Source organism: Podarcis erhardii, assembly GCF_964252035.2.
Source record: "Podarcis erhardii genome assembly, chromosome: 6".
NCBI classification, from domain to species: domain Eukaryota; kingdom Metazoa; phylum Chordata; class Lepidosauria; order Squamata; family Lacertidae; genus Podarcis; species Podarcis erhardii.
This window is the reverse complement of record NC_138510.1, coordinates 31699147-31715396: the sequence shown is the minus strand read 5'-3', so window position 1 is coordinate 31715396 and position 16250 is coordinate 31699147. Positions and strand designations below refer to the sequence as shown.

The 16250-nt window shown below is 42.9% G+C and overlaps 1 protein-coding gene across 1 annotated transcript in view; it reads right to left on the bottom strand.

The window, feature by feature from the left end:
* Positions 1-2247: 2247 nt before the first annotated feature.
* The window catches only part of NDRG3 (NDRG family member 3), a 55996-nt gene continuing 41993 nt past the window's right edge, over positions 2248-16250 (bottom strand). The window contains exons 4-16 of the mRNA XM_081864820.1: positions 15741-15846; positions 15377-15497; positions 14146-14208; positions 13772-13832; positions 12375-12461; positions 11308-11364; positions 10537-10640; positions 9873-9938; positions 8598-8649; positions 6243-6290; positions 5435-5470; positions 5268-5319; positions 2248-3613 (exon numbers count right to left, since the gene is read on the bottom strand). Coding sequence (XP_081720946.1) covers positions 3444-3613; positions 5268-5319; positions 5435-5470; positions 6243-6290; positions 8598-8649; positions 9873-9938; positions 10537-10640; positions 11308-11364; positions 12375-12461; positions 13772-13832; positions 14146-14208; positions 15377-15497; positions 15741-15846 — 1023 coding nt within the window. The 3' untranslated portion in view covers positions 2248-3443. The remainder of the gene's footprint in view (positions 3614-5267; positions 5320-5434; positions 5471-6242; positions 6291-8597; positions 8650-9872; positions 9939-10536; positions 10641-11307; positions 11365-12374; positions 12462-13771; positions 13833-14145; positions 14209-15376; positions 15498-15740; positions 15847-16250) is intronic.

Here is a 16250-nt window from a genome sequence, read left to right as displayed (position 1 = left end):
CACATTCTTCAGGCCAACAGGGTGGGAACAGTGGTGTGTGTGTGTGTGTGTGTGTGTGTGTGTGTGTGTGTGTGTGTGGACTCATAAGGCCTCAGTAAGAACAATATGCTTGCTTAGAAATATCTTTGGTGTTGTAACTACTGATCTGCCTCATAACCATGGGTTCCAGCTCAGAACAAAATATGAAACGTCATGAGTAGTCTAGGAAAGAGCAGTTCCCATGGGGCAGGGACGTCCAACTCCCAAGAGGCTGCTATCTACTCCGGGGGGGGGGGTGGTCTAGCAGTGATCTACACATTTTGGGGGGCGAACCCAAAGTTGTTAAGCTTTTTCGGGGGAGCAGGCCAAAGCAGTTGAGCTTTTTTTCGTTTCGTTTTCGTAATCGTGTGCCATTGAAGGGAAGAACAAGGGGCTGGGTCAGATGCTCTTTTTCCCACGCGGAGGGAAGGGGTCCTGTGACCAACAGCAATAAACCGCAATCTACCACTATCATCTGGGGGTTGACCTGTCAATTGTGGTTGACCGGTTGGACATCCCTGCCATAGGGTAAGGGAACTTTCAGCACCGTGTTACACTTTATTTGTTCATACTCTTCCCTCCACCACCCCAATCTCAAAATTCTGGATGGAATTTACATGCTATAACTACACAACCTGATTTTTTTATATTATCTACACCTCAGCCTCTCTACCATGGCACTCAAAAACGACTCAAAAATATATGCACTGCATAGAAACATTGACGGGATACTAGCTATGCTGTCCATTGGGTTTTGTGTTTTTGAACATCGGAGAAACTCACTGTTTCATTTGATGACCAAGTCATTTGATGACAAAATCTGATAGTTCTGAGCTCTGGAAATTAATGGAGACTAGTCCAAACATGGAATAAACACACAGAGCCACATTAACAATGAGACTCGATTATAGCTTTATTTAATTGGTACGAATTTTCCCTCCCAAGCAGAATCTTCCAGTTCCCTATTTGAAACAGAGCTGAACCTGGTTTTTCCAAGGATCTTGGCCCCATGAGCCAAGTATATTCTGCCACCATATTATGAATAAGTCAGCAGCACATCAGCAATTATTTCACCCTCTTAGCAGATCAGAAATCACACACTTCTGGTCTTCTGTGACCCAACGGGAAGCAGAAAAGCAGCAACCTTTCGAATTCAGGAGATCAATATAATCTGGGAACTATCTAGCTCCCAGGGCAAACCTACCCACTTCTATCAAGACTGCTGAATTTGTCAAGACAATAGAGTTTAATATCAGCCTATGAAAAATATATAAAAAAACAGGCCCTAAACAGAGCACACTGTTACATTATACAGTACACAGATGCATTCCCTTAGCTCAATACAAGCTCAAGACGCCTGCATGATGCAAGCAGAACAAATCATAGACCCAATATAGTCCCACCCGCACCCCAAGTTTTTGTAGCAACATAACTGCTTGGGGAAAGGCTATAAAATTGGCTTGTCTGTCCCTCCATATGTCCAAAACCATAATCTGAAGTCTCCGCTGACCAGTTTGCTAAGTTACTCCCACATATTGCAAACAGCATGTTTCATAATTAAAAGGCTTGGGGATTTCCCATGAGGAGGCTATAGCAGTGAATAGGGAAGTTTGCAGAATGCCAGTTTTAAACCAGGAAAATGGGGGTGGGATTGGACTACATACACTTTAATAGAACTGGCATTGCAAATATAGAATAAACACTTCCCAGTTGTTGAACATCAAAATTGCTGCTACATCAAAACTGACATTATTACCAGAGAACACCGTGTGACTACTTGGACCTAGGCTGAAAAAACAATCCTCCATCAATGATTTAGAATTCTATGGTTTTTCAGTTAATATATAGTTCACTTTACTCAACCATTAAATATATTAAATATATTTTGGAAAATTCATTTCATTTTTGGAGAGTGGCTGTCTAACAGGTGTAATTGATTGTGCAAGTCACTATCATGAAACAGTCAGGGTAAGATATCTGTATGAACATCTTAAGCCAACTGTTTTCTTCTTCTTCTTCTTCTTCTCCAGCTTGGGAAAGCACTGGCCCCCCTGCTGCCCACCCCCAGGGTAGCAGAAGTCAGTCATTCTAAATATAATCCAGCTCCCTTTCTAAAGCCTCTACAACCCAGCACTCTGGCTATCGCAGAACGTATAAAATCCCTTGTACACTGCTGAATAGGACACTTTCATCAGAGAGAGCTAAGCTCATGAGAAACCTTGCTCTTTCTTTAATTGGTGTCCCAGCAGCCCTGGTAGGAGATCCTTTTGCATGCCTTTCACCCACCTCAGCTATGAAAGACTTACACTTCCCTACAGTGTGAAAATATGCAGCATATATGCCGGGATGCACTCAAGAATTCAGACAGTGCAGGATTCAAGACCCACCCACCCCTGAAGTTTTAAAACACTGAATCTTCACCCCCGCCCCAAAGACATTGTAAAGACTGCAGGCAAGAGCCCTAATAACCTTCAGCAGAAGCACGACTAGAAAGCAGTTCTAAGTGCACAAGCCACAGAAATTATTTGGATTCAAAACAAAACAGGAGACCCACCACTTTCACATGGTTTGACAACACAGGAATCGGGGCCCGGGGGGTGGGGAGGAATGGCACAGTACAGTAACTCTCTCCATTAGCACCAATGGAATGTTAGCGCAATGGATGCGTACAGATGTGACGAGCGCGCTGGGGAAGCTCATTTGCCACACTTGTGCCACACACACAGTCTGAGCTCAGGAGGTTTCTGCTTTTCCAGCTTGAGTAGAAGCTAGATTAGCACAGCACTGATTGGCCAGCCCTTGAGTCACTCGTAAATATTCCCCACCCGCCCAAAGCATTGCTCTGTGCAGCGCCGATTAGCTGACAGCCATGGTTGAGTCATGAAACCTCCCCACTTTCTAAGAGCATGTTCCAAAAAGTAAAAAAACAACAACCAAGACTGAGCAAATACCCGCACAGTAAAATCCTTTTTGTCAAAATGCAGGTTACGTATGAAGGCCGGGAGCGGTGGTGGCGTGGAATAAAACGCAAAGCAGACAGCTCACCTGAAACATGGCGGCCGTGTGGTGAGAAAGGAGAGAGAGACTGCTTTAGATTGTGTGTCAGCAAAGGAGCAAAGGTAGGGGAAAAGTGTTACTCACCCTGCACAACCAACCCAACCCACCCCAAAGGCCCACAAGCCCACTCCTGTTTTCAAGAATGTCTGTACACAGCCTATGTTTCTGTAGCCAATGCAGGAAAAAAAGAAAAGATTCGGAACATAATGCCAAAGAGACAAATAGCTGAGAAGGTGGCAAGTAAGATGGGCAGGCACAAGGTTGGGAGGGGGACTTATTAATGCCACATGTTTGGGTGAACACTGGATTCTGGGTGGGTTCAGAAGGGGAGAAGAGGGATTGTCTGGATACAGAAGATGGTTGCTTGCTTAGCAGGATACTTCCATAGTCTGAGGAGCGCCAGCTGCTCCAGGAATTCCAGTCGCTGCCTCCCCTGGGTTGCTGGCTTGAGACCGTGTTTGGCTGCTCTCTCCAGAGCCAACGCTGGAGGACGACTGGGTCCGGGAGCGGATCAGTCTGGTCATACTTGCAGATGGCACTGGAAAGAGAGAGGCAGTGAAGACCAGAAATAAGCAAGTTTTGTTTTACCTTACTAGAAAATGCCTTCGAAATGAAAGAAGCGTAAAGTGGAAGGGGGGGGGGGAGTGGTGCTGCAGGAAAACAAACAAAAAAACCGCATCGCCTTTTCGGAGCTGCCTCCAAGGCGATAGCACAATGTTACACTGGCAAATGCAAGTTTCCAAAACCCATGTTTACCATGGTGAAACAAATGTGGGGGACATTGTAAAGGAGAAACAGCAGGTGGGAATAGGTGCTTAATCCCTCCAACGTCCCCTGCAGATACAATCCCAGCCAGTTGCTCCACCCCCACATTCCCTAGTTGTGCTTTCATTTTGTACCCCTCCAACTTGCAAGTGCCCTCTCCCCCCACATCTGCTGTATGATAGGGTTGCCGTATTTCAAACAGTGACAACCCGGACAGAAAAGTTGTTGAGTTTTGCCCAACGCTGTTGGACAGACATTGCTAGAGACAGCGGTCTTCTGGAAATTCCAGACATATGGCAAACCTATGTATGAGGAAATTCCGGGGTTGAGAATTCCGTTTTATTTTTAGCATATGATTCCATTCTCAGATATGAAAATGAAATGCACGCGTATGATTGAGGATGCTTAAGGCCTGATGTGCATAACTGCCGAAGACTCATTGCAATGCAGTCACCTCTCTGTGTGTGCATAAGAGTGCATAAACTACTATGCTCACATAGTAGTTTAACAAAAGAAGAAGCCAGGAATCATAGATTTTACTCCTGGATCATCACTGAGCTGCAGAACCATGCAACAGTCAACCAAATGCAAATGAAACCACTAAGAAAATCGTAGCGCAAAAAGCGTACAGTGGGATGGCCTAAGAATGCAAAATGTCGCCAGGCCATGCTAGAAGCAGAGTAACACGTCAGAAAAAAAGTAACTCAGTCAAACCAGCCACACACTTGTAGGTACCTGACTCAGTGCTCAGGTGACTGAGCTGCACGTAAGGGACTGGAAGCAAAGACAAGAGAGGGAATGGGAAATACAGGTTAGTGAAGAAATGACATGCCTAGAAGAATGTACGCTGCTTGAGCACCAAGCCTGAACACTCAGTCTTTCAGTATTTGCAACATGGTAGAACTTCAGGCAATGTGCTTAACACCACACTAGATGGTCTGCAAATATAGTTTCTACTTTCTTGGGCCTTTAAATGTCAAGTTATTCCCCCCCCCACCCTAAAATTAATTTCTTTCAATGTACCTTCTTTTTGCTACAGGCACACAGATCAGGAAGACAGGTGATGTAGGAGTCCCCCCCCCCATGAAGTTACCTGTAGCAAAAGGCTTGATCCTGTTTTGAATACAAGTTCAGGGCTGCCAATCTAACCACAAGACAGACCTTGGCAATTAACATTTTCCTTTCTGGAACCCTCCCAATTTAACCCACTCACTGAGGAATTTGGGAATCGGGACAAATATGCCTACAGTTCAGACAAGGCCTTCTTCTAAATCCAGCAATATGCATGGCCCTTATTGGCCAATAGTGAAAAACACAAAGTCTCAATGGGGAACAAAATAGACCTCTCAGCAGCCTAGTGGGGTCTGAATGACAGGTAATTCCCAATCCTGCCCTCTGTGAAATAAAACAGTGTTGTTATAACTTACTGTAGCCCATTCCCTGCACGAAATACTTGAAGGCTTCAGTCAGTTTCCCAGGCTGAAAAAATAAATATAAATAGAAGCATAAGCATAAGCATAAATATAAATATAGCCATTATTCATACCCCTAAAAGCATACAAGATGCAGGAGACCCACTAAAATGAGAGCTCACCTGAACGACTTGAGGGAGCCCTCCACAGTCTGCCATCTGCAAGAAGAAATGGGAAAGGAGAGAGTCAAAACCAAGATAAAATGACATTCAGCTGAAAATGCTGAGCAAACAAATGAAGCCTAAATTAGCCCAGCAAGTAGTGGGTTATAGCATCAAGCTGAGACACAGTGTCTATTTCCAGCAAACATAGCTTTAAATTGAAGTTTCCTCAGGGAAAGATAACGAATGGCATGCTGAGATGGGGGGCCTTCAGTGACATTAGCCACTGGGAAAGATGGCGAAAGGGAAGTATATTTAATAGGGTTGAGGTTAGCCCTCATTTCTGGATTTGGACTAAGAGGAAGCACAGCTGTTCACAAACCCATTCCCTGCTGCCATTTCAGCCTCCAGAGTACACTTAAATGCAGGTATACAACTCTGATTTCTTCCTCTGTCATAACAGTAGAACTCAGGGACCTCAAATGAAGACTCAAGGCAGGCAAAAGAAAATACTTCTTCATGCAGGGCATTATTAAACTATGGCATTCATTCTTGCGTGAGATAGTGAAAGATATAAACTTGGATGGCTTTAAAAGAGTATCACACATGTCAATGGAGAATAAGGCTATCAGGGTTGCCCTCTGGATCTGCTTACATGCTTCCCATAGGCATCTGGTCAGCCATTGTGAGAACAGAGTTATGAACTAGATGGGGCCTTTTGGTCCAATGCAGCAGGCTCTTTCTTATGTAGTGGAGGATGGCAAACCAGGAACCACAATGAACTCTGGAATGGCAGCCCCCAAGACAGCTACTCATAGTTGATGGTTACCTTCAAGAGTGTTGTATTCATTGGATCCAGCCGTGAATTGCATTCAACCTACAAAGCACAAAACAGCATTTATTTTCCCCTCTCTGTTATTTATCTAATTCATAGTTATTACCAAGGATCCAGCAAAGGTGGGGACTGGATACAGGAATATCATACTTCAGCAGCAGCACATCGAAGTATGGGATTTGGTAAATAAGATACAATGCCCTTGTTCTTTCTCGGTAGTAGCGCCCGCCCTGTGGAACGCCCTCCCGTCAGATGTCAAGGAAAGAAACAACTATCTGACTTTTAGAAGACATCTGAAGGCAACCCTGTTCAGGGAAATGTTTAATGTTTGATGTCGTATTGTGTTTTAATTTGTTGGAAGCCGCCCAGAGTGGCTAGGGGAACCCAGTCAGATGGGCAACATAAGGAGGAGGAGGAGGAGGAGGAGGAGGAGGAAGAAGTAGTAGTAGTAGTAGAAGTTAGGATTGAGAGTTTTTCCGGGTATCTAATGTGACTGATATACCAGCCCCCATATGAAAGATGCATGAACATGTAGACCAGAGGTACCCAATGTGGGGAACTCCAGATGTTGTTGGACTCCAATTCCCATAATCCTCAGACAGCACGGACAAAGATGATGGGAACTGTAGTCCCAAAACACAGAGTGCACAATGTTGGTTATATCTAATAAAGTCTAGTTATGACATCAAAAGCCAATACAGTGAATAAAAACAAAAAATTCCTTCCAGTAGCACCTTAAAGACCAACTAAGTTAGTTCTAGGTATGAGCTTTCGTGTGCATGCACACTTCTTCAGATACACTGAAACAGAAGTCCAGTGTATCTGAAGAAGCGTGTATGCACACGAAAGCTCATACCTAGAACTAACTTAGTTGGTCTTTAAGGTGCTACTGGAAGGAATTTTTTGTTTTGACTATGGCGGACCAACACGGCTACCTATCTGTAAGTGAATAAAAAGTTGGACTTGGAAGTCCTGTGTTCAAATTTCTGCTCAGCCATTAAGCTTGAACAGCCTTATCTAATCTGTTAACTATAGCAGCCAAAGAAACTATGGTACTGAAAACTCATTTGATTTGAGAACAGAGAATTTGAGAGTGAAGTGGCAACACCAATTCACACAACCACATCTCTCAGGGCTGGTGTTGATGTTATTTTACCCACTGAAATCTTTGTGAGAGCAGAAGGGAATGAACTGAGAGACAGAGAGACAAAAAGAGTCGCTCAATATACATTGCCTTCATAACATCAGAATGGGCTGCATGGATCTAGACACAAGTATCTAATCACCAGCACCCCAATCTGTGCCTAACTGGTAGGATATGTATGCTGAAACTTGCCCAGATATTAACTACAGTTCAGGGCTGAGATCCTCCACCCTCCCCTTGAACGTTACGACACCAGGAGGAGAAATTATACCTGTGTCAAAGAGCTTTGACAGCTCACCAGTAATTAAAAGTATTTCATAACTCAGCTTATGACAGCTGTCAGACTTACTGTTGCTAAATTTTGGAGCACTTGGAATGGCAATCTTTTTGAAATCTGATTTTTACAGATTTGGGACTTGGCTCTGATGGACAAGCTAACAGATAAAGTATGGCAATGATGGATTAATAACAAAAATCAGACTAAGTTTATTTAAAAAATGGTTCCGCTTTCTTTCTTATGCCGTCACAAAAGAACATGAATACAGACCACTGGCAAATTCAAGGAGATCTCTGGAAGGACACCTTCATTTGCCCAGCAGAATAAAAGTAAAGGTAAAGGTACCCCTGCCTGTACGGGCCAGTCGTGACCGACTCTAGGGTTGCGCGCTCATCTCGCTCAAGAGGCCGGGAGCCGGCGCCATCCAAAGACACTTCCAGGTCACGTGGCCAGCGTGAAGAAGCTGCAACTGGTGAGCCAGCACCAGTGCCGCACACAGAAATGCCGTTTACCTTGCTGCTATAAAGCAGTACCTATTTATCTACTTGCACTTAGGGGTGCTTTCAAACTGCTATGTGGGCAGGAGCTGGGACCGAACAACGGGAGCTCACCCTGCCGCGGGGATTCGAACCGCCGACCTTACGATCAGCAATAATTCCTTGACTATTCTGCTATCACAAAACTGTATATGGGGGGTGGGAAAATGGGAACTTTGTTATGAGTATATATTGTGATATATGAAAATCAATAAGCGAATAGTTTAAAAAGCAATGGCCTGTATTTTATCCTCACACAAATTCAAGACTCGTGGATAGAAGCAAACATCTCACTTGATACTACTTGAACGGATTGTGTGAAATTTGCAGTTCTATCTTCCAAGAAAGGAAGGAAGTGGAGAGTAAGGAGTATAATAACCAGGCATACTTACCACAGCTTCAACTGCTGGTGAGCTGTCCCCAACCACTAATAAGACAGGACACCTATACAAAACCCACAGAATAAAGTTGTAGTCTGCACAACTTAAACAAGCACCAACTCCTGCTATCACAAATTCTGCTGTTTTATTTTTTTTCTAAGAGTTGCTAGCATTTCTATAAAGCAACCCTAAACTAAGAAAATACCATCATTTGTATTACAGTTCCTGTTCATTTGAATACCCTACATTTCTGGTCTGCAATACACCTCCATTGTTTTGCAACAAACCATCCCACCATACTAGCTATTGCTAGTCTTGGGAGAACCCCCAGAGAAGATTTGGGGAGATGCAGGAGGTATGTAGGGGAGGGAAAGGTTTGTTGTGCAAGCAGAAGACATTCCGTGCACACAGTGACTTCACCGGATACAACGTCATGTTCATGAATACTTCATTATGCTATATTTCTAAATTAGACCACTATTTCTTAATGTACTTAATGCCAGTGTACATCCATCCATCCATTCATTCATTCATTCATTCATTCAAACATGCATGTACCAACTGATAGAGCCACTGGGAATGTGAACTCACCATATTTTGTTCACATGTACAACTTTCCCCCCATGATGGAGCTTGGGGAAATAATTATCTGTGCTTTAGGGCAGATACCCACTGTGCAGTGCAATGACTGGCTGAAGGCCTGTGACATGAAACATCCATCACCCCAGCAACAGTTTTTCAAACATCAGAAGGGCTATGACATAAATGGATCACATTTGTTTTTTGTTGTTCCAGAGGGTAGGACCAGAACCAATTGGTTTGAATTACAAAAAAGGGGGATTTCAATTGAACTTTAGGAAGAATCGCCACGGTGAAACAGAATGCCTAGAAGGCATTCCTTTGTTAGAGGTTTTTAAGCGGAGTCTGCAGAGCCATGTATCTATCAATGGATTTCCTGCATCAGCAACAGGTTGGGGTTTAACTGACTTGGAGGTCTTTTTCAACTTTAGGAGAGAGAAATGAATTAAATAAAAATAAAGGCAGTTAGATAGCCTGAAGTAGATATTTGGGGTGCAGATAACTCAATTAGTGTCCAATTTGCAAGTTGTTCTACCAAAAGCAATGCAACAGGAGATAAATCATGTACTACATTAATATTTTTAAAGGACATGGAACTCTGGGTACACGGGCAATGGGGAAACAGAGGAAACAGAATATGGCTAAACTTAGAAAAGGAATTCCACATAATTTCAAGCACAGGTTCAAAGATGACCAAGATAAACTTACTTGAGTGTTTTTCCTGCCTCTTCAGTCATACCCAAGACTGGCCTCTCAATGTCCAGATCTCTACGGCTACGAAGACAATAGGAGAGGACCAAATCAAGGAAGGAAGCAACGTGGGAATCGCCTAACTCAGGCATCCCCCAATTCGGCCCTCCAGATGTTTTGGGACCAGAACTCCCATCATCCCTAGCTAACAGGAGCAGTGGTCAGGGATAATGGGAACTGTAGTCCCAAAACATCTGGAGGGCCGAGTTAATACTCTGCGAGGTGCACGATTTCCCCCTTGTTACCCAACAAGAGGCACATGTGCTTTAGTCCCCATCCACCCCTCAGCTTGCCGCATGACTACTTTATCTCCTAGTTGGTTGCTCTATTCATAAGCTAGAAAGCATAAAAAGAATGAAGCAACCAGACTAAGATTTTGCTTAGATAAAAAAGCCCTGACAACTAGAACAACATTATAGGGTCACATGTCGATGGCACTGGATCTTAAATTGAAGAAGGGAGCCTGGTAAGCTTCTTGAACGAGGGAAGCTCTTTGATTATTTTAAATCAAAGGCTATTCCAATATACATGCTGTCAACTGCTGCAGAAGCACTATGTATGCACAATTATACTTTCAAGGTTGGGGTGGGGGGTGAAACAGGATTCTATACCAGTCATGTACCTGTTATAGGAGGTGACAAAGAGCTGTAAGTTCTCCTGATTGATGTCCTGGGCAATATGAAGTCTGTAGGTCTGGATCAGCTCCAAGTTAGCTTGCAGTTCTTCCTGGTGAAGAATGACAAATATTCTAATTAGTTGTCTTGCTAACCATGCTATTAAAAAAAAAAAGCAAATATGCGAGGAATTTGTCATATGAAACTACAAAAAAACCCTTTCAATACAAACTTTCAAACATGCCCTTTAAGACTCATTTGCTCTAGTTTGCCTTTTACAATGTTTTTAATGGAACTGATTCCTGAAACTTGGCACTTCTTTATAATTCTGGATTATTATGTGTGTTTTTTTAACACTCTGATGTATTTCAAATTAAACTCCTTTAGTTGTACACCACATTGAGAGGCCTATGCCCTAAGAGACAGAATATAAATATTACAAATAAAACACATGTATGAAGAGCTTGCTGTAAAGGAAGGAGAGATAGCGGGAGGTCACATATACATGTACTTGCATCATGAATATACACATAAAGAATCAACACACGGGAAATATTCCAATGCTGGAATGTTTAGTAATGCCTGGTCATCCCAGAATGCTCAAGAAAAGGGCAGTAGAATGTCAACACACACTTTTTTTTACTGACCCAACCCAAAACTGAGACAGTAATAATGTTATTGTAAGCAGCTACTGAGGTTAGGATCAAAGCAGTTCATTTTTATTTAAAGTTCTTTATATTAAGAGGCATTTTCGATATTGGATCCAGCAGTTGACTTACATGACCAAAATGGTGAGCCAGAACAATGTCCACAATGTTTGTTGTCCACCCAGAAACCTGGGGAAAAAGAAAAGTCAAGTTATTTCAAGTGGTGGTACTACACAGTAGTCAAGCAACACAGAACAGGCTGCAGTCACAACTCCAACACCCATTTGCTTTTGAGGAAACCACATTAAATCCAGTGGGATTTTACTTCTGCGCAGACATGATGGGGCTAATGAAAGATGTAATCCAAGATATGGAGGGGACCACGCTGGCTACCCTGATGTGCATAAATCTGGCAAACAATTATACAACAGTGCATATGAAGGCAAAAGTAAGTATTTTTTTTCTTGTTTAAAAGCTCCATCCCACTGGCTCTTTTTTATTTATTTTTTAAACTGCCTGTTGCATTCCATATGCATTGCCATAGAAAAAGTACCGTATTTTTCCGTTTATAAGACTAATTCCCCCCCCTTAAAAATTAGGAAAAATTAGGGGGCGTCTTATACTCTGGGCCATGAGTAGGCAAGCTAAGACCCGGGGGCCGGATCTGGCCCAATCGCCTTCTAAATCTGGCCTGCGGAGGGTCCTGGAATCAGCGTGTTTTCACATGAATAGAATGTGTCCTTTTATTTAAAATGCATCTCTGGATTATTTGTGGGGCATAGGAATTCATTCATTTCCCCTCCAATAAATATAGTCCGGTCCCCCACAATGTCTGAGGGACCGTGAACTGGCCCCCTGCTGAAAACGTTTGCTGACCCTTGCTCTGGGCCATCTCCCCCCCCCCCATTTTCTCAAATCTGAGTCCCCCAAAATAGGGGGCGTCTTATAGACGGGAAAATATGGTATATAGAAAAGTATATTCTTTGGCTCTGTGTCAGCTATATGGCTGGGTATCTCTAGTGATACAATGTAAGTAATTAGAATAAAGAACAGAAGAGTTTGACCTGTGCTTAAAAAAAGCAAACAAATGAAAGGCAAAGCAGTAATCAATAATATCAAAGCATTCACTAAAACATAATTCCAGTAACTAAATAATGTAAGTCAGCTTTGGCATCCCAATTATGGAAGAGCAATTCTACCTTGGATGCTGCCCAGTCCATCCATCCTTTTCCGCATGGGTCAATGTTAACAAGTACCAGACCTTCCACCAAGTCAGGGTGATGCAACTAAAAAAATAAAAAAAACCACTTGTAAATTGCAGGTGGAAAAAGATTTAATCCTCCCTTTCCCCCAAAGATTGGCATGAGAATCTGGGACACGGCTTATATGACTCAGCTGTCTAATATGATAAGAGTAAGGAAAGAGAGTTTTTAAAGCTGAAAAACAGACCACTTTTGTTATATAATGTAATAATAAGGTTCAAGATATGGTACAACCTTACTCTTCACTAGCAGTAACTGAATTATTTATTTCAGTCTCGATTAGTAAAGCGTACTTGATTATATATAATTTTGTTCCTAAAAGCAAGATAACACGAGCCAGAAAGATGAAACTTTTATAAAATAACTTAATTGTTTTTCTTAAGTTCTGGTTAGATAAAAAAAAAAATGGAAATGGAAAATGAGGATTTAATACATTTTAATTCAAAGTGAATTTCTTCTTTTTTGAGGAACATGTCTAGTGTGTATGTTCCCAAATATTGTGCTTTAAAATGCAAAGGAGTATGAATGACTAGCCTAGACCACATTAACTATAAGGCAACCAAGTATGAGCAATGTATACCTCCTTGTGCTCCTTGAAAGGTGGTATATAAATGCAATGCAAGAAAACGAAATGAAATAGCCACAATATTAAGGGTGTATGCCAAAGAGCTCAGTTTAGCCTGGGAAATAATACATGAGAAGACTAGTAGACTGGCACTTAAGGGATGCGGGTTGTGCTGTGGGTTAAACCACAGAGCCTAGGACTTGCCAATTCGAAGGTCGGCAGTTCGAATCCCCGCGACAGGGTGAGCTCCCGTTGCTCGGTCCCTGCTCCTGCCAACCTAGCAGTTCAAAAGCACGTCAAAGTGCAAGTAGATAAATAGGTACTCCTCCGGCAGGAAGGTAAACGGTGTTTCCGTGCGCTCCTCTGGTTCGCCAGAAGCGGCTTTGTCATGCTGGGCACATGACCCGGAAACTGTACACCGGATCCATTGGCCAATAAAGTGAGATGAGCGCCGCAACCCCAGAGTCGGCCACGACTGGACCTAATGGTCAGGGGTCCCTTTACCTTTAACAGTAAATTTACTGGTTTGTTGAGTGATCATCCTCCTGGAATTGAATTAACTGTCTCACCTTTCATCAACTTTTAATGGAAGCCCTTCCTCCAGAGGGGTTGGGACATCCATGATTCAGGCCACTTGCTCTTACCAGTATTTCTCATTACTGCACTCATCTCTGCTACGTGTGTTTTTATAAACAGGTAGCCCTATTCATGGAGCACACAGGGAAAGAATTTGTTCACACAGGGAAATCAACAGTCAGAAGCTACTTACTGCAAACTTGCTAAGGATATAAGCGCCAGCTCCAACGCCAATACCAATTACGCTTTTCAGACTGAAAGAGAGTTCAAAGTGAGAACATGCTTCAAAGCCCGTAACATACCCAGCCATCGTCCTTTAGATCAGCAATGAGATGGGTGATCTGCTGGGAGGGAGCTACTGTGGTTCATGGTGAAGAACAATGGGGTGGTTACAAAAATGCTGCATGTATAATTTAAATGAAACTGAGCAACTGCTTCATTTCTATGCATCCTAAACACATGTCTCTCCTCTATTCCTGGGGAAGATTCTGGGGAATGGGGACATGCTATGTGGACATCCTGCAGTGAAGCAAATTATTAAAGGTCTGGGTGTCTTTGTATACTTGCCTCAGGTGTGTAAGAACAGCAGGGAGCATTTCAGCTAATTCATCAATAGAGGGATACTGGTATCTGAAACCATAAAAAGGGGGTGTTAGTTAACAAGAGAGGCTGCCAATAGCTGACATACATTAACTCAAAACCTAAAGATGTTATTTCAAGGCACATTGTCAAACACACAATTCTGCAAGGAGGTTCCAATTATAATAGATCCTGGGGCTGAAGCATGACATATGGGAATAAATATGTGTACTGACCAAAACCACACAATTTAAAAGCCAAAGTAGCTCACAAGAGACCTTCGTCTTGCAGGCAACACTCCCAATAGCATACATCTCCCCCATCTACCTCCACAGCAAAGACGCAAAAACACAGCAAAGACGCAAAAACAGGCATGGCAAGTCTGGCTCTATTTGTTTGCCTTTGTATTTCAAGCTCTCTCAACAATAGCGGTAGAATTGTGTACAGCAAAAGGAGATCAAGGAACTAGGTACAGCCCTTGCCCCAAATCCTTCCAATCCATACAGTATCACATCTACATAACTTCCACCTCATTAAGGAATGCTACAACATTATATAGGGGACGCGGGTGGTGCTGTGGGTTAAACCACAGAGCCTAGGACTTGCCGATCAGAAGGTTGGCAGTTTGAATCCCCGTGTCGGGGTGAGCTCCCATTGCTCAGTCCCTGCTCCTGCCAACCTAGCAGTTCGAAAGCACATCAAAGTGCAAGTAGATAAATAGGTACCGCTCCAGCGGGAAAGTAAACAGCGTTTCCGTGCACTGCTCTGGTTCACCAGAAGCGGCTTAGTCATGACCCGGAAGCTATCTGCGGACAAATGGCGGCTCCCTCAGCCAGTAAAGCAAGATGAGCGCCGCAACCCCAGAGTCATCCGTGATTGGACCTAACAGTCAGGGGTACCTTTACCTTTACAACATTATATAGCAGAAGTACTATAGAAAACTACAAAATGGAGACCACATAAAAAAATGAGAGTAGCAATTAAACTACAATGCAGCAATTAATGAAATTTGGATTGAAGAATTCTCTTTAAAGCCAGGCTTTCTTTTTTCCCAGTGGAGAGAACTGCACAAATAGGGTGTCACCACTGAAAAAGCTTCGTCTCAATCTGTCTGACGTGTCTTATCAACATGCCATACAACAGGACCTCAGAGACTGGTCTTAAAACCTGGCGCAGGCAACCCCAGGGAAAGAGACCAGAGAGATGCTACTGCACTTACCCAGAGGGGAAAGGGGGAGCCCCTTCTTGCTGTCCTGGTGCATCAACATGGCACACAGCAAAGTGCTGAGTGATTTCCTGCATGTCTTCAAAGTTGAAAAAAGCATTGAAGCAGGACTTATCTGTAAGAAAAACACTGGGAATGACCACGTGTGAAAGTAGTGCTCCATTCTGACTTTAGGCTCATGTTTTGAACTGTGACCACACCAAACAAGAACAAAAGAAAGAAAGAAAGAAAGAAAGAAAGAAAGAAAGAAAGAAAGAAAGAAAGAAAGGCTGGAACCGAATGTGTGCCATGGTTCTCTCTTGTCCTTGCAAACCAAAAATTGCCTAGGTCTGCTTACCTAGAAATAAAGAGGACTTACGGTTTAGGCCAATATCATGGTATGTGAGGATGGCGGGCCTGTTTCCTTTTGGGGTGCCCCGCATAGTGACATGAACAACTCCACAAGCTGTCTCGATGTCATGCTCCTACAGGGAAAAAACAACAACAAATAACCCACCTGGCTATTAGAGAAAACAAGCCCTGAGGAGACATCTTGGCTGGGAAGCAGTGAGCCCCCAGCAACAGGCTTATTAATCATTGAGGAAGTGTGTTTCCTGTTTAGACATGGAGCACTCAAGGTGACTTACAAATAATTAAAAAAGAGTTTAAAAATGGTCACACTAAAACAAGTTGGAATACTGCTTTTCCTTTGTCAACTAAAAGAGAGATGATAACAAAACATACATATTACCACTGGCAAGTTGTGGAGGGGGAGGGTATATAGTTTAAGTTTTATTCTGTCCATGTTTCATTCTATCAATAAAAACCTTAAAAAAAAACACAGGCACAATTCAATATATGCTCTTAAAAAACCAAACATTTCCAGTGG